At 65.6% G+C, this 19,796-nt stretch overlaps 1 protein-coding gene across 2 annotated transcripts; it reads right to left on the minus strand.

Annotated features, from left to right (window-relative positions):
- Window positions 1-922: 922 nt before the first annotated feature.
- On the minus strand, window positions 923-19,348 carry ARID3A (AT-rich interaction domain 3A). 2 transcript variants are annotated; one of them, XM_030256960.4, is made up of 9 exons: window positions 19,220-19,348; window positions 15,965-16,900; window positions 15,152-15,467; window positions 3,728-3,800; window positions 2,500-2,683; window positions 2,082-2,329; window positions 1,457-1,753; window positions 1,292-1,378; window positions 924-1,200 (listed from the first exon to the last, which is right to left on the minus strand). In XM_030256960.4, exons 2-9 carry the CDS (start codon window positions 16,381-16,383, stop codon window positions 1,025-1,027), a joined length of 1,800 nt encoding a protein of 599 aa, XP_030112820.4. In that variant the 5' UTR covers window positions 16,384-16,900; window positions 19,220-19,348; the 3' UTR covers window positions 924-1,024. The 2 variants fall into 2 exon arrangements, with proteins under 2 accessions (XP_072775519.1, XP_030112820.4); XM_072919418.1 differs by having other exon boundaries at window positions 923-1,200; window positions 1,292-1,753.
- Window positions 19,349-19,796: the final 448 nt, after the last annotated feature.

Genomic DNA, 19,796 nt, shown 5'->3' on the forward strand with positions numbered 1-19,796 from the left:
CCCAACCACCGATAAGGAGAGGAGAAAGGAGATTCCAACTTTTTTCCAAGCTCCCATTTTCCCTGATGAAGACTAATATATATAATTTGCATGTTAAAAGATTGATTTTTTTTTTTAAGAGAATAAAATAGAAGCTATTTACAACAAAACAATCAAAAACAACCTCTTAAAATCCTGCAGAGAGTGGAGTTCCCAAAACAAAGGAGAGAAAAGGATGGAAATGAATAAAATATCTCCCTATTTCCGATTTTTTTTTTTTTTTTTAGGATTTTTGGTTTTTCTTTTTTCCTTTAGAATTCCGGGGGGTTTCGCTAGAGCTCGCGTCGGCAGGCGTCCGTGCGTCTGTCTGGAGGTAACACGAGTTAAAAAATAATAATTATAATAATAATAATAATAAATGTACAGTGCAAAGTGTGATGTGAGTGAGGTAAACGGTCCCGGAGCGGCTCCGGCAAAACCCCCCCGGGCTAAAGCTTTTCTGCCTGGAAAAGGAAAATCCAACAACACGAGAACAAGGGCAGAGCCCATCGAGAGCCTGAAAAGACCCTTGGTGAGACCCCAGTGAGAGCCAGGGGTGAGATCTCAATGAAACCCTGGTGAGATCCCGGTGAAATCCTGTTGAGACCCCAGAGAGAGCCCGGAGAGCTCCCGGTGAACCCCGGTGAGCCCCCGGTGAGCCCCCGGTGAGCTCCCGGTGAGCCCCGGCGAGCCCCCGGTGAGCTCCCGGTGAGCCCCGGTGAGCCCCAGCGAGCCCCCGGTGAGCCCCAGTGAGCCCCCAGAGAGCCCCGGTGAGCCCCGGTGAGCCCCGGTGAGCCCCCGGTGAGCCCCGGTGAGCCCCGGTGAACCCCAGTGAGCCCCGGTGAGCCCTGGAGAGCCCCGGTCGGCCCGCAGTGAGCCCCGGTGAGCCCCCAGAGAGCCCCGGTGAGCTCCGGTGAGCCCCCGGTGAGCCCCGGTGAGCCCCGGTGAGCCCATGGTGAGCCCCGGTGAGCCCCGGTGAGCCCCGGTGCCCCGTGGCTCGGGGGCGTTAAGGCGAAGCGCTGTTGGAGGTAGAGCTGGGGGGCACGGCCAGGCCGGCCGGGCCGGGGGGCGCGTTCCCAGCGCCGCTGCTCCGGCTGCTGCCACCGTTGCCTTTGCTGTAGGCAGAGGAGGAGGAGGAGGAGGAAGAGGAGGAAGGGCCGGGCGTCTGGGCGAACAGCACACCTGGGGAGAGAGCAAAGCTGCGCTGTGAGACGGGGTGCAGGGCGGTGGCAGCGTGGCACGGCGGCGGTGCCCGGGGGTGCCCCTCTCTCACCTGTGTAGACGATGCCGTTGATCTCCACGGACATGCTGATGCTGTTGGTGCCGTTGCTGCTGGCGGCAGCGGCGTCCGGGCGGTTCTCTGCCGGGGAGAGCCGCGTTACCGAGCCCGCCGGGGCCGGGAGCTCAGCCGGGGCGGGAGGCCGGGGCCGGCACTGACCTGGCGAGCGCGTGCCCTGGCTGTTGATGCGGATGCTCATGGGCAGCTGGGCCGTCATGGCCAGGAGGTTCTGCTGCAGCGCCCGCTGCATCAGCCGCTGCTGCTCGTCCGTCACCAGCGCCAGCTTCTTCTCCGGGGGCTCCCCCGACTCCAGCTTCTCCCGCAGCTGCTCCAGCGCCGCGGCCTGGGCGGCCGCCGCCACCTGCACCGCGGCCGCCTGCGCCGCCACCACCGGGTGTCCGGCCAGGGAGACCGGGAGCCGGCTGGGCATGGAGATGGGGATGGGAGAGTCCTCCTCTGCCGGGGGAGCGGGTGTCAGGGATGGGGCACAGGGGTAGGTGGGTGCCACCACCCCAGGGTGTCCCCGGCCCTGGCACAACAGTTTGGTGCCCTGCTGTCCCTCCAAAGCTCAGAGATGGGTGATTGAATCAGGGTCCCTGGGAATCAGGGTCTGTGGGCTGAGCCCTGGAGCCCAAGGAAGGGAGAGGAGCATCACCCCCCCGCCCACTTCCCCCAGCCCTCCCTGTTATTATTACATCTCCAGGGTTAGGATGGGGCTCAGCTTGCAACCAGACCTGTGGCAGCCAAACCCTGTGGAGCAGGCAGAGCCCAGCGCCATCATTACCTTTCTTGATCTTCTGGCCTGGCGTGATGGCCCCGCCGTTGGTGGCAGAGGCCAACCCCAGCGCCGGCACCGGCAGCTTGGGCGAGGAGAGGAGGCCGTGGGTGCCGCCGGGCGAGTAGGCGAAGAGGGAGCCGCCGAAGCCCTGCCGCCGGCCCTCCCGCCGGTTGCTGTCGATGGCCGCCTGCAGCTCGTTGGGGTTGCTCAGCCCGCGCTTCTCACACTCGTAGGGGTACAGGTACTTCATGTACCTGTGGCCAGACGGGATGGTGAGGGTGACGCAGCAGCTGGGCACCCCTTCCCGTGTGCCACCCCACTGCTCCCTCCCCACGTGGGGCTGTGCTGAGCCTCCTTCCCCTGCAGAGCACAGAGGGACCCCCAAGGACTCGCCCCCTCCCCTCCCCTCCGAGCCCCCGCTCACTGGGTGCGCAGGGTGAAGGCCGCGCTGGTGATGGAGGTGGGCAGGCTCAGCCCCTTGGTGATCTCCCGCCACAGCTTCTTGTTGATGACCTCCACCAGACCCCCCTTCTCGGTCACCAGTGTGTACAGCATGTACAGGTCCAGCACCTGCTTGGCCATGATGGGGATCCGGTTCACGGGGGTCCCTGGGAGCGGCGGGAGGAGAGAGCGGCTCTGGGGTGCTGCTGTCTCACCCAAAGCGGGGGCGCAGCTGCTGAGACCCCTGCGGGGCAGTGGAGGGGCTGGGGGGGCTCATGCTCCTCCCTCCCCTTCCACTGTCCCCTTCTTCCCCCCCTCCCCGGGCCCTCCCGGTGAGATCAGCCCCGAACAAAGGAAACAGAAACTCGCAGTTTCCAGCCACAGCCCTGTCGTGGCTGAGCCGGTTCCTCGGGCTGAGCCGGCACCCGGCAACGCGAGTTATTTATAACGGGGGCGGCACAATCCGGCTGTGAGGGTCTCCTGTGAGCTGGGGGGATCATCCCTCCAGCTTGAGGAGGGGGCTGGCAGCACCTGCTCCCTCATCGGGGTCCCCACCCTCCCAGCCCGGCGGTGAGGGGGCTCCGGGGGACCCCAATGGATGCAGGTGGGCCATGATGGTGGGGGGACTGCAGGGGACACAGCCGGGGGACAGGACAGAGGCAGGGAAGCCCTGGGGGACCCAGCCAGCAGCTCCAGCCCCCCTGTGCAGGCACACGTGCCTTCCCAGTGCTGTCTGACAAAGGGCCGGAGCCAGCCCTGTGTCAGCACTTCCAGAGCTGTTTTCCACGCAGGAACCAGACCCTCGAGCAGCACGCTTGGCTTTCAGCCCTCCCCACCCCCTGGCCCCCAACCGTGGCCTCTCCCCGGGCAGAGAGAGGGGCTTTGCCCCCTGCAATAACCCAGGGGATGGGAAAGGGGGCTCAGAGCCAGGGGTGATGTGTGGGGAGGGGCTGCAGGTCTGGGTGCGATGGGTGAAGGGAGGGGGCCGCAGGCTCTGGATCCAGCCCAGCAGGTTTGACCCTGCTGTGCTGAGGGGTTAAAGATTAACCAGCAGCTCAGCCGGAGCCGTGACCTCAGGGCACTAATGAGGGGCAAGGAAATGAGCCCCTGGCCTTGGGGGGGATGTGGGGGGTGCAAGGTGGGTGTGGTGCAGCACGGTGGGCACAGAGTGGGCGTGGGAGCACAGGGTGGGTGCACAGCGGGGTACTCACCTCGCTTCTGCATGAAGCTGAAGAGGTCATCCAGGAACTCCTTCCTCCTGGGGTCACCATCCAGCTCGTACAGCTGCATAAGAAAAGAGAGATGCTCAGAAACCCCCTTAACCCCCACCTGAGACCCCTGGCTTCCACTGCAGCAGTCCTGTGGCACAAAGGACACCAAATGGCTCGGGGGTCTCTGCAGAGGTCCAGGGGGTTCCTGCAGCTTGGGCTGACCTTGTGCCCCACTGTGCCATTCCCTGCTCGGAGCTCAGCTCCAGGATGCAGGTGCTGGGATCACGGCTGGAGTGGCTCCCAGGCTGCCAGGAGTTCTCCTCCCGGGAACGCTGATCCCTGTTATTTTTAGCATCCACTGCCTGCTCAGCACAGCGTGGTCCCTCCACGCTTGGGGTGCCACAGAGAGCCATGGCCAGGAGCCAGTGCCTCGTGTGCCTTGCCGTGAGCCTGTGTGCCACCGCCCTGCAGGGACATGTCCTGCAGTGGGGCAGGCAGAGCTGGGCCAGGCTCTGACATGCTGCACCTCAATCACCAGCTCTGCTTGGGGCATCTCCAGCCGGGACCCCCCACCCCGCCAGCCCGGCGCATTCCTGCCTGATTTATGGCGCAGGATGGGCCGGTTGGAGCGCCCGGCACGCCGGAGGCGCACGCCACGCCACGCCACACGGCCTCTCCCGAAGCCCAGCGCCGTTTCTGCCCGCAGGCGGGCGGATAATCCCCCCCATCCCGGGAAGGGTGTTGGAGCAGGGGCTGTGGGGGCTGGCGTTGTCGGGGTGGCGGCCGCAGCTCCGCTTTCCTCAATGACAACCCTGAACAACTGCCAGTGGGGAGCCTATAAATACCCCCCATACCACGCCAGGCACGCGCTGCGGGGCCACCGCTGCCGGTCACTGGGTCACCCATGTGCCCGCTCCCTCCTGTGGCACCGGGACCGTGGGCAGGTGGAGGGGTGGGCATTGAGCCCCCTCCTCCTGCAGCCCTGCAGGGAGGATCCGGATCCCGCAGGGCCTGACTCGCCCGCCGGCACCGATCAAAGGGATCAATGGGGCCACATGATAAGCGGGGCCATAAACCCCCCCAGTTCCCTTGGGAAACTCGGCAGGCTCGACCAGCCCCTTGCACACCCCCCAGGGCAAGGGCAGGAGCCACCAGCACCACCGGCAGAGACCCTCAAAGCCCCTCTCCCACCCCAGCACGCCAGCAAGGGGTGAGTGAGCCATGGCACAGCAACAGCACTGTGATTTTTGGGGCTGAGCTGCACCAGGCTAGCTGAGGGGTGCTGGGCTGGTGCCAATCCAGCCTCCCCCGTTTCCTTGAGCAGCTCCAAAAGCCACACACAGAGAAAGGGCTTCCCCGGCGCCCGATCCTGCGGGGTGCGGAACCGTCCTGGGCAAGCACTGAACACGCTGGTTCATCCACTGCCAAGACCCTCAGGGTCATGATCCACCCTCACCCCCCCCGGACTCAGTTCCGAGGGGAATGGACGCGTTTAAGAGGATGAAAGAAAATTAACTGTCAGCTGAGGAGAGCGTGGCCGGCCAGGACAGGGGGATTAGTGGCTGCAGCAGGCGGCTGCCCCACCAGCCCTGGTGGTCCCATGCCAAGCTCAGCTGGCTGCAGCCACTTTCACCCAACTGTGATGAAGCCAAGGGGGTCCCCAGGGATGGTGAGCAGAGGGATCCCCGTTTTGGGGACCTCACAGCCCTGCCAACACGCCCGCCACGGCTGCCGGGCAAAGGATGTCGCACAAGCTGCTGCTGACGGTTACCAGCGAGACTTCGACAGCTTCGCTGCACTTGGCAGCTGCTCACTGACCACTGCAGGGCCAAGCAGAGAAACAGGCTCCCCTTGGGACCCCCCAAACCCTGGCTGAACTCTGCCACTGCCAGCAGAACCAACTGCCAGTGATGGGCACCTGCCCAAGGTGCTCATCCGGCAGCACTGTGGGGCAAGGACATGCCCAGCCAGGACCGGGACGTGCCCGGTGTGCACCGTGGTGTGTGACAGAGCGCATTTGCAAACTGCCCCTGTCCTCCCTTACCACCCCCATTCCCCTTCGGGCACAGGCAGGACACGGAAGGGGACAGAGATGAGTGACTCCCAGCTGCCCCTCGCAGGATTTCCTTGCATTGACGCCATCCGCAGCCAACGGCAAAGCAGCCGGCGCCCCGAGAGCCCCAACGGCAGCGCAGGACAGCTGGGACAGCGGGGCTCAAAATGCAAATTGAGGAACAGAAACGTTCTGGTTTTGGCAGCGTGCGAAACCCAACGCGCAGCTGAGCTTGGCACAGGCTGGCGGCTGCTGGCACTGCTGCACCGAAATCAGCAGGTGCTGAGTCTTGTGCCTGCTTGGTGCTGATCCCTGCCCCGTGCCTGTGCCCTGCTTCCTGCTCTCAGCCCTGGTTTCTGCTCAGCTCAAGGCCAGCTCCTCGCAGGGACACGCAGCGTCTCGGTGCTCGGTGCAAAGGTACCGGCGAGCAGGAGCTGCAGGCAAGGCCGCCCCGTGCTGCTGAGTCAATACATTTATGTTTCGTAATTAGGGAGGTGGAAACGACTTAATCCATAACGCAGCTGCCCCAGGAAGATCCTCTTACCGTGGGGTCCCCACGGCAGGGTGCGGTGCCAGGGGACGCTGCGGCACAGCCGCCCCAGCCTGGCTCGGGGGAGCAGGAGCTGCTCCCCACCTCCCTGAGAGTCCCCTGGGCTGGGGGATGTGACACCACGCACCCAGTGCCCCCAGTGCTGACCCAGCCCGGAGTGAGTGCTTGATGCCAGGGGCACGGCTGGCTCTGGTCACAGTGTCCAGCCCACCTGCAGCCCCCTCGGCCCCCGGCCGGCTGAGGACACGGAGACAGATGGCTGCTGCCAGCAGATCTATAATTAAGTGGAGGAGGAATTAGGCAGGCGGTGGGCGGGTGGCCCTGACCCCGGCCCAGCGCCCCGGCAGGATGCCGGCCCGGCGTTTGGTGTGGATGACCGGATTAATGTTTCAAACCAGATTACAGGAAAATCCCAACCCGCTGGCTTTCAAAGGGCAGGCGGGAGGCGGCCCCTTGGCAATGCCAGGAATGCAGGAGAGCCCTCGGCACGGGCTCGGTTCGTTCCGGGGGTCCGAACCCCCCCGGGCTGGGGCAAGGGGGACAATTACAAGCAGGAGGGGAAACGCCATCTCACAAAGCTCCGGGAATGCCGAGGGTCATGCTGGTGCCAGGCAAATCCCCCTTTCGGCAGGAGTCCCTTGTCTGCCCCATGAGGCGTCATCATGGAGGAGCTCGTGTCCCTGCATCTCGAGTCTGAGTTAAAAACACCTCCCCTTCCCCCCCGCTTCGTTCCGGGTTCTCAGGCTTTGGGAATTAATTGTCAAGTTTCTTTTCCATTGCCAGGAAGTGGCAACACTCTCGGTTTTCCTCCTTCTCTCCAAAACCGGTTTGGGACGTGCACACCGTGACGTGAGCCGGGACTGGGGACGAGACCCAAGGGCCACTGCAGCAGAGATGGGGGCTGGCGGCAGCCTCCACCTTCCAGGGGCTAAACTACCCCAAATTCCTGTATTTAAGGAAAAAACACAACGCAGGCAGCGGCGGGGAGAGCCCACCCTGTCTCGGCAGGTAGCAGGACCAGCGGGGACAGGCTGAGGGGCTACTTCTCTCCTTTTCTTTCCTTCCTTCCTCTGGCAGCCCCCGGGGATGCATCCCTTTGTCCCGCGGACAGCCGAGGGGCCACGCTGGGCTGGGGAAGAGCCCGCGCACACTAACGAGTTCTTTAACGAAGAATAAACACATTTATGGCGCGTTTCCCGTCCCACTCCCAGCCCATACACAGCCCCCGGCCTCTGGCACGCCGGGACCCGCAGTGAGGTCGGAGAGGGCACTTATTCAGAATAAGAAAGTCATTTGTAAAAACCAGAGCCAAGGATTGACGGGGGCCCCGGACAGCGGCGTTTCGGAGGCGCTGGGGATGTGATTTCCAGTAAGGCGGTGGCTGACTCAGGGCTGGGGGTGCCCGAGGCAGCAGCCCCTCTCCAAACACAGCCCCCCTGGTGTGGGGTGCAGGGTTTGATAGGGCCAATCCCTCCCGGTGAAGGGCAAAGAGAGCGTCCAGCCCCGGAGCAGATTCCTGCTCAGATAAAGCGCTCGGCTTAGGTACAGGTCACCCCTGGCTGTCCCCATCCCTAATCCCCTGCGAGCCCCCCACGGCACAACCCCCCGTGGGAAGGGGTTGCTGGGGGCAGGGACGTGCGGGCCCCCCTCCCCAAAATCTCCCAGCGCTTTGCTGGTGGGGGATGTGCTGGCTGGAGCCTCACCCACAGGGCCAGGGCCTGTGGTGACTCCACTGACCGGCCTGGCGGGATTCCTGCCGCCGGAGCATGGCCGGGCTGGGGGGCCGCTTCCGCGGGGGGCAGCTGGGGAGGGGGCCCGGGAGCTTCCCGGCGGCACCATTGTTCACACCAGTTCCCAGCATTGTCCCCTCCGCGGGGGACACCGCAGGTGCCTCTTTGCACCAGCGCCTCCTCCTCGGGCTGGGGGACGCGGTGGGCACAGCGACAAACCCAGCGCCGATCCCCCGCCATCGGCACCGGAGTCTGGGGGTCCCCGAGACCACCCGGGCCCCCCGTCTCCCCACACAGGCTGGGGGAAGGAGGCGTGTGGGTGACCCCAGGGGTACACGGGCGGTGTCACGGCACGGCGGGTGTCCCCGAGCAGTGAGCAGTGGAGGGGACGCTGAATGGGCGAATTAGTCACCGTTTAACCTCGCTGACCCCCCCATTGTCCGTGCGCGGTCGGCCGCCCTCCCCACCACGGCCGTGCCCAGCCAGCCGGCGGCTCCCGGGATCCGTGTCCTGGCTGCCAAAACCGGCGGCTCCCGGGATCCGTGTCCCTGCCGCTGACACCGGCGGCTTCCGGGATCCGTGTCCCGGCCACTGACACCGGCAGCTCCCGGGATCTGTGTCCCTGCGCCAACACCGGCAGCTCCTGGGATCCGTGTCCTGGCTGCTGACACCGGCTCCCGGGATCCGTGTCTCGGTCACTGACACTGGCGGTTCCCGGGATCCGTGTCCCAGCTGCTGACACCGGCGGCTCTCGGGATCCGTGTCCCTGCTGCTGACACCGGCGGCTCTCGGGATCCGTGTCCCGGTTGCTGACACTGGCTCCCAGCACGGCCGTGCCGCTGCTGTTCGCTCCCTTCCCGCGGAGGAGGAAGCGATTCCTGGCATTCCCAATGGCAGTTCGCTGCTGGGCGGCAGCGAGCCGTGGCTCTGGATGGAATCCCAAGTGGTTCCGTGTCTGAGTGCAGACGTGTGGCGCAGGCTGGTGAGGGTCACGGAGAACTGGGGTGCTGGGGTTGTTCCGAGCCGCTGGCTGGATGGGAGCCAGCCCGGCAGCTCTCCGGGCCCTTGCTGTGTGCGTGCTGCTGCATGCCCTTGACACATGCTTGCTATCACACCGGACCTTGTACAAATATTAATCCAGCGGAGTCAGGCGCTGTTGAGAAAGCTCGTCCGAGGAAGGACACCAGGCTGCTCCAGCCACCAGGCAGACCCAGGGAGTGTGAGCTATGCAGTGCTGAGCTGGGGAAATGTGGCCAGAGCAGCCAACTCAAACTCTTGGGGCACCTGGTGAACCCCCAGCTTGGGCTGTCCCTCCTGTGTGACTCCCAAGCCTCGCAGAGTAAAGCCCCTGAGGGTTCTGAAGGGCCAAGACCCTCATTCAGGACCTGACCCGTGTGAGGTGGCAGCAGCAAGTCCTGGAAGCCACGACAGAGGTTTAAATTCCACCATATGTAAATGATCGTCTTAGAAGGGGATCGCGGTAAGCCCCGGCAGATGAGTCACCGGGGCTTCCACCGCCCGCTGGGATTTGGCTAATTGCAAATCTGTTCCTGAAATGCGAGGTCCTGCACCTCTGCCCTCCGTCAGCACCACGGTGGGGGTCCCTGCGGTCCCGTGGGCAGGGCCAGGGTGCACACAACGCCTGGGAACCCCACTGCAGAGCCGCTGGAGGAGCTGGAAGGGGTCCAGCAGCCACAGATGGGGTTGACAGGAGCCAGCTGTGGGCTGTCAGCCCCGGGAACCATCACCGCTGAGCTGCTCTAGCACTGCCGAAACCTCACCGTTTCCTCGCACTGAGAGGAGGGGGTGGTGGTGGGCACTGTGATGGCACCACAGTGACAGCCCCCATCCCACTGTGGCACCTGAGCAGGTGGCAGTGTGGGACAGCATGTCCCAGGTGCTGGCATCTCCAAAATCAGGCACTGGTGCCCACGTTGGAGGCTCCACAGTGGACGTGGGCAGGTGGGAAAACAGAGGCAGGAGGTGAAGCCCTTTGCTGAAGGGGTTTAGGGCTGGCACCTGTACAAGGGTGAGACCCCGAGCCAGCTGCTGTGGGGGGACAGGGAAACCCTTTCTCAAAGGACTGCTGCCACAGAAGTGACTTGGCCACACCGTCCCCGTGGGACACACGGGGAGCAGGGGACCCTCCTCAGGGGCGAGCCCTGGCCTGCAGCAGCCCCAGCGCAGGGTGGATCATCCTGAGCTCCAGCCAGAGCAGGACTCAGGCACAGGCAGATAAAGCGACCGATGGGAAGGGTCAGGGAGCAGGTCAGGAGCTGCACCCTGAGCCCCCAGTCTGGCTGCCCCAGGGGCTCAGACCAGGGGCCCCCCAGCCCCAAACATCCCCCGCCCTGGCCCCTGATTGCAGCACGTCCGGCTGGGCCCTGGGACCAGCTGCCATTTCTCCTGCGGTTTGGGCCAGAAATAGGGCGATGGAGCAATGCTGCCCTTGCCCAACGCTGCGGTGGGGGCGGGGGGCTCTGCTGACAAAGGCCCCGCTCCCTGAACTGCTCTTTTCTTTTTTTTTTTTTCCCCTTTTAAATAAACCCTGTTAGTTCAGCTGTGCCGAAAGGGGAGGCGGCCGCCACCTCCGCAGCCCTTGAGTCAGCCCGGGGGGCTGGGGCGTGGAGGAACAGGGCTCTGGGAGGGCCAGGGGTGGGGGGAAATGAGGCTCTGGGGGCGTCCAGGCATGGGGGAAATGGGGCTTTGTGGGGACACAAGCAGGTGATGCCCCCGCTGTGGGGAGCCAGCCCAGCTCCCGAGACAAGGGGCATGGTCCAGCTGCGTGAAGGCACTGGCTGGGCACACTGAGCAGAAAGGACGTGTCCCCTGTCCCTCAACCTCATTAATCATCCTGGATCTTGTTTGGAGAAATGGCTTCACGAGTGCTCAGATGCCGGGACCAGCACCTGTGAGCACCCAGGCGTCTGGCTGGGGGAGGCACTCGGCGGCTAAACCGCTCTCGCCGAGAAGTCCCTGACCTCTGGCCAGGGATCTGGTGGGATTACAGCCCCGGGAATGCTCCCTGAGCTCTATGAGCCAATTACTGTGCCGGATCCCCGGCTGGGAGCACCCCTCGGCACGCCGGGCATCGGTGCAGGGTGAGAGGGGCAATGGCTGATGCAGGGTGAGCGGGGAGGACACAGCCTTATCCTGGGAGGGGTCCACTGGTGACTCCCCCACTGTCCCCAAAGCCCTGTGCTGCTCAGATCCCCTCTTGCCTGCTCAGATCCCCTCTTGCCTGCTCAGATCCCCTCTTGCCTGCGTTATCTGCTGCTGGCTTGGCCAGGCACCACAATCACCTCCCCGGCACAGCAGCGCCCAACTGGGGGCCCCAGGGCACTCCCCCTTATCTGGGAGCCAAACTGCCTCTGGGTGGGGGGCAGTGGCCCCCCGGTTGTGGGATGACACTCGGGTCCCCCATTCCCTGCGCCGGGGCCCCCTCGCCCTCCCTGGGGGCGGCTCATCCGCTCGGCTGGCTAATGCAATAAAGCTCTAATCAATATTTTAAAGAAAGTAAATGGACCCTCCCGCCCTCGTTAAGAGGCCACGGGGCCCCTGCTCAGGCCCCACGCCCCCAGCTGGCTTTGGGCTTTGAAAAAGAGAATAATCCACGGGAGAAAGGGGTTCAGAGGGGATCCCCCATGCTTTAACCAGCTCCTGGGGATTCAGAGGAGCTATGGGCTCTCTGCTCCTGCAGACCCCCCTGGAAAATCCCAGCCCCACCAGCCATGTGCGCAGGGCTGGTCCGGGCAGAGGGGGTCCGGTTTCAGCCACCCCCGCAGCCCTGCCGAGGTCGCTGAGTTGCTTTCGGTTTATTTTTCCCCCACCACTGCACTTTGAAACGCCGTATCTCGGGGTGCGCTGCACCACGCCAGATAAGAGCTGAGGTTTTCGCGCCCCTGTGCCACCGGCATGGCTCAGATGTCCCCAGCACAAGAAACCTCTTGCCCCACTAAGGCACCAGCACCCCCCTGAAACCCCCCAGCTGGCACAGCCTCCGGCTGGCACTGTGGTGACTTCTTAAATCCCTCCTGAAGCAGAAACGGGCGTTAAACATCAGCCTGAGGCAGGCACTGCAGGACACCCCAAAAGGGAGCACCCAAAATGGAGAACTCCAGAGGGAGAGTGGTGGCTGCTGCAGCCAGATGAACACAGGGAGGTGGATTCCTCAAGCTCCTGCGATGTGGGACAGGGTACTGGCATGCAGAGTGCCATGCCTGAGGAAGCACCAGCAGTGCAGGAAACTCCAAAACAGTTGGAAAGGCTGGAAACTCCAGCTCCAGGAGCTGCCACTCCACCAGGGGCTCCCACTCCTGGTTTTAACAGGGAGCAGTAATAGCAATAATGAAAGAGAAAGATCAGAGCAGGGATCTTGGGGGGCAGCAGCAGCAGAGCCCCCACAGTGCTGGGGTACAGAACTCTGAGCAGTTTTACCCCAAGCAGCCCTTTGCTGGCAGGAGCTTGCTGGATTTTTAGCCATTTCCTATGGGGAGCGTCTTACCACCCAGAAAATGCCCCTTTCCCCCCTCACCCCGAGGAGCCCCGGTGCCCTCGGCAACTGCTGCCCCGAGTTCCCGGTTGTGCGGAGGCTCCTTTGTTCTGCTGCCCGCGCCGGCAGCGCCCGGGTCAGGCTGAGCTGACCTCTGCCTGTGCAGTAGCCGTCCCTGGGGACGGGGAGGTGCCACGCGCCGGCTCCCTAACCTCCCTCACCTCCATAACTCTTCCTCACGCCCTCCCCTTCCTCCTCCCTTGAACTGGGCCCCATCCTCCTGCCTCCGGCCCCCCACAGCTCAGCCGAGCACCAGTTCACAGGAATCTGTCCCAGATGGGTCAATAAAACCTGGCAGTGGAGGATGGGGGCTGCCAGGGTTTGGGTGTGGAGGCAGGCACTGGTGTGGGGCTTGGATGGCGGCACTGCCCGGTGAGAACGGTGTTCTCAACCACACAGACCCATGGGCCAAGGATGCCGGCGGCACCAGCACAACCAGAGCTGAATCCAAACTGGATTTAACTCCCAGCGGAGAGACCTGGACAGCCAGGGAAGCTAAAAGGTTGGTGGGAACACAGGGGTGCTGCCGGTGCTGAGAAGCTCCTTGGCAAAAATAAAAAGCAACCCATCCCTCACAGAGCAGGCAGGCAGAACACTGGCACAGCACCACGTCCCTGCTGGCTCACCCACACAGGGACCCTGCTGTGCTCCAGCATCCCGGAGCTGCCGGGGCTCCCCCTAAGGCGCCTCCACGCCAGCGAGGAGCTGGGATGGGGTACGGCATCCCCTGCCCCGTGCTGCCCTCGCTGTTTACATTCCTGCTGCTCCTTCCCAGGCCGCGCCAGCTGGGCTGGGATGGAGCCCGGCGGCACGCGCTGGAGGCCGGCCAGCAGGAGCTCCCGGCCAGCACCGGCTGCGCCAGCAACCCCCTGGCCCTGGTCCAGGGGCCGCGATCCAAGCGCGGTCGCACGGGCTGACGTGCCGGGGAAAGCCTCTCCGGGCCCAGCGTCGCCTCCGCTCCTCCGCCCACAGAGGCTTTCCAACCCCCTCCAGCTGCTTCCACAACCATCTCCAAGCTGGGCTCTTCCCAGGGACCCCAGGAATGACATGGAGAGAGAGGGAGTGCTCAGGGAGAGGGGGCACAGCTCGTGGGGCAGCGCTGGGAACAGGGCTGGTGTTCCCAAGTGCTGCGGCTGCGACAGGGGACCTGGCAGAGGCTACGGGCACTGACACGCTGACAAACAGGAAGATCAGAGCTGCGGTATTGAAAAGCCTTTTCACAGCTACGAGTTCACGGCCCTGGCCCCTTGCTCCCCGGCGGCAGGAAGCACAAGAGAGAGAAACCACAAGAAGAGCAGGTAGCCTGGGTGCAGAGAGGGATGTCACCACTTGGAGGGATGAGCCACTCGGAGTCACCCAACCAGGGAACGGACGAGACTGAGCCCAGCACTAAAATGAGGGATGTGCAGGGCAGGAGCATCCCTTCATCCCTACAGTGGACAGAAGTATCCCTCCATCCGGACAGGAGCATCCCTCCATCCCCACAGTGCACAGGAGCATCCCTCCATCCCCACACTGCACAGGAGCATCCCTCCATCCGGACAGGAGCATCCCTCCATCCCCACACTGCACAGGAGCATCCCTTCATCCCCGCAGCCAGGCAGCACCAGGAGGATGGCCACATGCTCCGTGCTTGCTGGTGCTCCCTCGGCCAGCCCTGTTCTGAGCCACATCCACATGTGCCAGCAGATCCCATTTCGGAAGGGATGCGACAGCCTCCTGAAGGTGAAGGGGCAGAGGTGGTCGCATCCCTCCTGAAAGGCCACCATGCCCTGGCTGCTCCATCTGGGTCCCATCTGCTGCTGCTGGTCCTGCCCCTTCCCCCAGCCCCAAACTCCGATGCATTTAAACACACATCAAAGGTGCCGGGCAGCCCCCGGGGAGCCCTGGCTGCAGCACGTTTTCTTCTGTCAGTGAGAGCAGACTGCAGCCAGCTCTGGCACCAGGAGAGTGGGAATGTCCTGGCCTCATTGCCTGGGGAAGGCAACAAAGGGGGCAGCCAGGTGCTTTCTCCCTGGTTTCACTCTTTCATGGCACTTTGGCAGCAGCAGGGGCACAGCTCTGCCCCCCACCAAGCATCCATGGGGCCAGGGCTGTCCTGCCAGGCATCAGCTCTGTAGTGACAGTGATGGGAGACAGACAGGTACCCATGGAAAATGGCTTGGGGAGAGTGGAGAAGAGGAAAACCAAGAGATCCATTAGATTTGCAAGTTTGGGGTGATTTTTTTACATAATTTTCAGCAAGAATCCTCCCAGATCCCTGCAGCAAACCCAATTGCACTGCATGCCTGTGGCAGAACAACCCGGACACAGGATCCACTCAGAGTCACCCAACCAGGGAAGGGGCGAAACTGAGCCCAGCACTAAAACCCTGGAGAAATCCCACACATTCCTAATGACAACAGCAGCTGGATCCGAGGAGAACACTGCTGGAGGCAGCACTGCCAGAGGCATTTCCCCACGCTGGCGAGGACACACGGCTGCGCAGGAGCAGGGAGAGGGATGGCACAGGGACACGCGTGTCTCAGTGGGCACATACCTGCTTGAACTGCTCCTCGTAGGTCCAGTCGCCGTGGTCAGGTGCTGGTGGTGGGGGCTGAGCGTGGCCCAGGCCGGGGGGGAGCCGCTCCTGTCCCCCTGGCAGCCGTGCTGGCTCCCCCCGGTAGTGCTGGGGTGCTGGGGGCTTGCGGAGCAGCAGGGATCCCGCACCCGCCCGCACCGCCCCTGCTGAGCTGAGCCCTTCCTCTCCCATGTCTTCTTCTTCCTCATAGTCTTCCTCTTCCTCCTCCTCCTCTTCTTCCTCTTCCTCCTCACCCAGGTCCTCTTCAAAGTCATCTTCATCCCATTTGCCCTTTCTGGAGCCAGGAGGAAAGGAGAGGTTTGGTCCCACGCTGGTTCCCAAGGCCCATCCCTCTCTCCTGCCCACCCCAGCGGGGGGGCTGGGACCACCCACCCAGCACACAGTGGAGCCCCGGTACAGCCCATTGGTGGGGGCAGCTCTGGGGGGCATGGCCAGCTCCCAGTATCCCAGGAGCAACTCTGTCATGGACTTCTGCCAGACAGCTCCTGGCCTGGCCCTGCCCTGAGAGGACGCATGCTGGAAGCAGCTGAGGGTCCTGCATAATTTAACACTAGCCTGGGGTCCTCTGCCCCAGCCCCACCTGGCTGCTGGGCAGAGATGGGATGTCATGCCAACCCAGCATGAGGAACCACTGCCACAGAGCCGAGCTGCTGCTCTCAGCACCTCCTGCTCTGAAATATCCCAACAGCTCTAATGTGCCCAAACCCACCAACCTTGTGCCACTTCCCTTCCCCTTCCCCAAACCCACGAGAGCTGCCCGAGTGCACTCACAGGTCCTCCTCCTCCTCCGAGCCCATCTCCTGCTGGTACCCGCCGCCATCTTCCTCCTCCTCGCCGCGCTCCTCCTCTTCCTCCTCCTCGGAGCCTTGGCTCTCATCCGACAGCCCCGGGCTGGGCGAGTGGCTGAGGCCGGCGGCGGCCGCCCGCATGGCAGCCAGGGCGGCCATCTGTGCCCGCTGGATGTGCGCGCTCTCGGGCTCCGCTCCCTCCTCCGAGGGCGCCGGGGCCGGATCCTGCCCGCGGCCCCGGCTGCTGGCAGGGGGCTGCCCCGGGGGCTGCGAGGGCTGCGCCGGGGGGGACGTGCAGCGCGGAGGCTGCTGCTGCTGCTCCTGCTGCCGCGCTTCCAGCGCCTGCTGCAGCCGTGCGCGCTGCTGCCGCTGCAGGTTCTCCATCACCGCCTGCAGCTTCATGGCTCTGCCGGCGGGCGGGGGGTCCCCGGGCGGGCGGGGGGCGATGCACCCAGGGGGCAGTGCCCGGGGGGCAGCGCCCGGCAGGCTGCCGCGCTCCAGCGGGGCTGGGGGCCAAGGCTGGGCAGCGCCAGGGAGAGGCAGCCCTGGAGGGGGCTGCCGGGGGGTGAGGGCAGTGCCGTCGGGGTGTCAGGGCAGGAATTGACACCGGGGGAAAGAATAATGTGCCCCTTGACCCCTCTCAGGCTTGGTCCGACGTCTCCTTGGCTTAAAGGCTACGGTGTGTGGCGGGCTCAGCGCTGCCCGTTGGGATTGGGGTGCTGCTGTTGTTGGGGGGAGCGTCCCAGGTAGTCTCCAAAACTCCTCCTCAAGCTCAGCAGGCAGCAGCTGGAGCAGGGTGCATCACCCTTTCCCTTGCAGACCTGGCACTTTGTGGGGGTGGCAGCCTCAGGGTCCCCTGCTCACAGTCGGTGTCCCGAATCCTCAGCTGGGTCAGTGTCCGGCAGGCGTCGGCACAAACCTGTGGGGGAAGTAGAGCAGAGGGTCAGTGGAGCTGTGGGCAGGAGCTGGCGAGCAGGAAGGAGTTAAAGACAGCGCAGGAGCCTCATTAATCTCGAGCTAATGAGATAGGGCGGCTGGGCCTGCTGCTGGAGGGGGAAGGGGCCTGCCCAACCGATAGCCCTGCCCGGCCCTGCAGGCAGCGGATACCGGTGGACTCACGCCCAAAGATAACAGGGCCTGGGGAGAGACGTCCACCAGATCCCCCACAGGGGACAAGGCACATCCCCAGCAGGGACATACGGCATGGGGAGCACTGGGGCTCACCGTGATGGCACTGGGGTGTGGGCAGCACTGGGGTCTGCACCCAAAGCACCTCGGGGCAGATCCCAGGGTATGGACAAGCAGAGCCTTGAAATCCTGGCAAACAGGCTCAGCCCCCTTGCTCCCCTTCCCTTGGGGGCCGGGAGCCCTCCAAGGCAACCTGAGGCTGCCACCAGCTCATCTCTGCTGTGCCCCACTGGAAAACACCGAGGGGATCAGCACCTAACAGCTGAGCCCTGCGGAACCCCCACACCCCAACACTCGGGTCTGGACCTCTTTTAGCACTGAGCTCCCAAGCCCCGGTGTGGCCGGCAGCCCCGGTGGGGCCGGCAGCCCCGGTGGGGCCGGCAGCCCCGGCAGTCCCGGTGTGGCCGGGCAGCTCCCAGCTGTGACCTCGCCCGCACTGAAGGAGCTCACCGCAGCACCGCGGTCGTGCCGTGCACGGCAAATCCCGCTTCAGCTGCCCGGGGGCACTCACGGCACGACCCTCCCGGGGACTGACCGTGGGGCCGGCCCTGGGCTCTGCGGGGCCAGCACAGCCACGATCCCGCGCATTCTGGAAAGAGGAACCTGCTGCCAGCGTGGGCCGGGGACGATCGGGCGGGAGCCGCTTCCCCCGCGCCTCGCCGCGGCTGCATCCGCTCCCGGCCCGGCTCACGCTACGGACGGACACGTCGCCACGGCCACGGCAACCCCAGCAGCCGCCGCCTCCGCCGGGAGCCAGCAGAGGCGCGGCACAAACGGGCCAGCGGTGCCCGTGCCTCAGTTTCCTCCACTCCGATCAGCGCCCGCCGAGTGGAGGTGGCGGCGGGGACACTCCCCACGCCCGGAGCTCTCACCGGCCGCGCTCCTGCCCTGCCCCGCACCTGAACCCCGTGCCCCGAGCGAACCGGAGCGACACCGAGCCGGGCACGTGCTCCTCGCGGCTCTGCCGGGCCACGACTCCCCCGGTGACACGGTGCCAGCACCAGGTGCGGAGCTGCCTCCCCGAGCACCGCGAGCCGTGGCCGCGCCGCAGCCAGGCTGCCGCTTCTCCACGGGGGAAACCGGAGTGGCGGGGCCACAGCCAGGGCCCCGTAGCACCCCGGCCCGGCGGCCACGGTGACCTTGAGCCGTGCCCCTTTGTCCCTCCGGCCGCTCGGGGCCACGGGGCCCGGTGCGTCCCCGCCGTGGGGCGGTGGCGGGGGTCCCGAGAGGGATTCGGGGCGGCGTCACCCGCGTCCCCGGGGCAGGTGCCGGGGAGCGACAGCGGCTAAAAATAGGCAGCGGGGGTGTGACGGAAGGCCCTTTGTGCCACCGACACCGGGGCTGGGCTGGCCGCGGCTGGACACCCCCAGGCGGCTCCCGGGAAGGGCTCCGGGGCGTCGTGGAGGCTGAGTGAGGAAGAGGAGGAGGACAAGGAGACCGGGCCCGGTGGGTGCCGTCCCCAGGGACGGACGGGGCTGGGGACGCCGGGCGAACAGGAGTCCCATCCCCAAAACTGAGCCCAGCCCCGCTCCCGGCGGCACGTGGCACCGGCGGCCCTCAGAAGGACCGGGCACGGAGGCGGCGGGGCCCAAACGGGCCCTGGCCCCGCGAACGGGGGGAAACGGCCGCCCCCGACACGGAGAGGCGAGCCTGGGTCGGCCCGGCCTGGCCCCGCCGCCGTCCGGACCCCGGGAGACCGCGGGCCTGGGGGGGGCACAGGGCGGGGCCACGGGGCTCTGCCCGGCCCGGAGAGCAGCGCCCGGGGAGAACGGAGAGTCAAGGCCGGGAACGGCCGCGGGGGAAGAACCCCAGCCCCGCGTGGGGGAGGCGCCCGGTAACCGGCCGCGGGGGGGAGGGGGCGCCACGCTCCCGCCCGGCACCGGCAGCGGAGGGCCCAGCCCACTACGGAGAGGCGGCCGGTCCTGCGCTCCGGTCCCCGCTCCCGCCCAGCCCCCGACTCCCGGTCCCGGCTACGTCCGCGGCGGGGGTCCCGTTTCTCGGTGATGCCGATCCCATCCGCGGCACCGGCGCGGCGGCGCGTCCCCCTTACCCGGTACAGGCCGTGCGCCGCGAAGCCGCATAGCAGCCGCGGCCGCCCGGGTCGGGCTCGGCGGGGCCGGTGCGCGCGGGGCCCGCGGCGCTGCTCTCCCCGCGGGCGGGCGGGCGGCGGGCGGGCGGCGGGACCCGGCCCCGCCCCGCGCCGCCCCGCCCCGCGCCGCCATTGGCCCGCCGCGCCCGGAGCGCCCCGCCCCGCCCCGCCCCGCGCCGCCATTGGCCCGCCGCTGCCGGAGCGCCCCGCCCCGCGCCGCCATTGGTCAGCATGCAAATAGAGCGCGCGGCGGGGGCGCGGTCGCAGCGCCGCCTCGCGGACGGGCGGGGGAACGGCGCCGTGAGGGGCGCGGGCCCCGGTAGAGCCGCGGAGGGGGGGCGGTTAACGGGGGGTTTAACGGGGGTTAACGGGGGTTAACGGGGGCTAACGGGGCTTTTACGGTGGTTAACTAGAGGTTCGCGGGGATTAACGGAGGCGTTAACGGGGGACGACAGGGATTCACGCGGGGTTAATGGGGTCCGGCAGCCGTCGCGCCCCGGTTCGTGGGGCTCCCCGGAGCAGCCCCGGTGCACCGCCT

This window comes from Taeniopygia guttata, chromosome 28, assembly GCF_048771995.1.
Source record: "Taeniopygia guttata chromosome 28, bTaeGut7.mat, whole genome shotgun sequence".
Classification (NCBI taxonomy): domain Eukaryota; kingdom Metazoa; phylum Chordata; class Aves; order Passeriformes; family Estrildidae; genus Taeniopygia; species Taeniopygia guttata.

What these genes read in the sequence shown, in the direction of transcription:
- ARID3A (XM_072919418.1), bottom strand. Translation starts at nt 16,383, where the DNA reads ATGAAGCTGCAGGCGGTGATGGAGAACCTGCAGCGGCAGCAGCGCGCA. An exon ending in TCGGAGGAGGAGGAGGACCT is followed by an intron (nt 15,468 to 15,964) that starts GTGAGTGCACTC and finishes TCCTGGCTCCAG; the next exon opens with AAAGGGCAAATGGGATGAAG. An exon ending in GCCTTCACCCTGCGCACCCA is followed by an intron (nt 2,330 to 2,499) that starts GTGAGCGGGGGC and finishes GTCTGGCCACAG; the next exon opens with GTACATGAAGTACCTGTACC.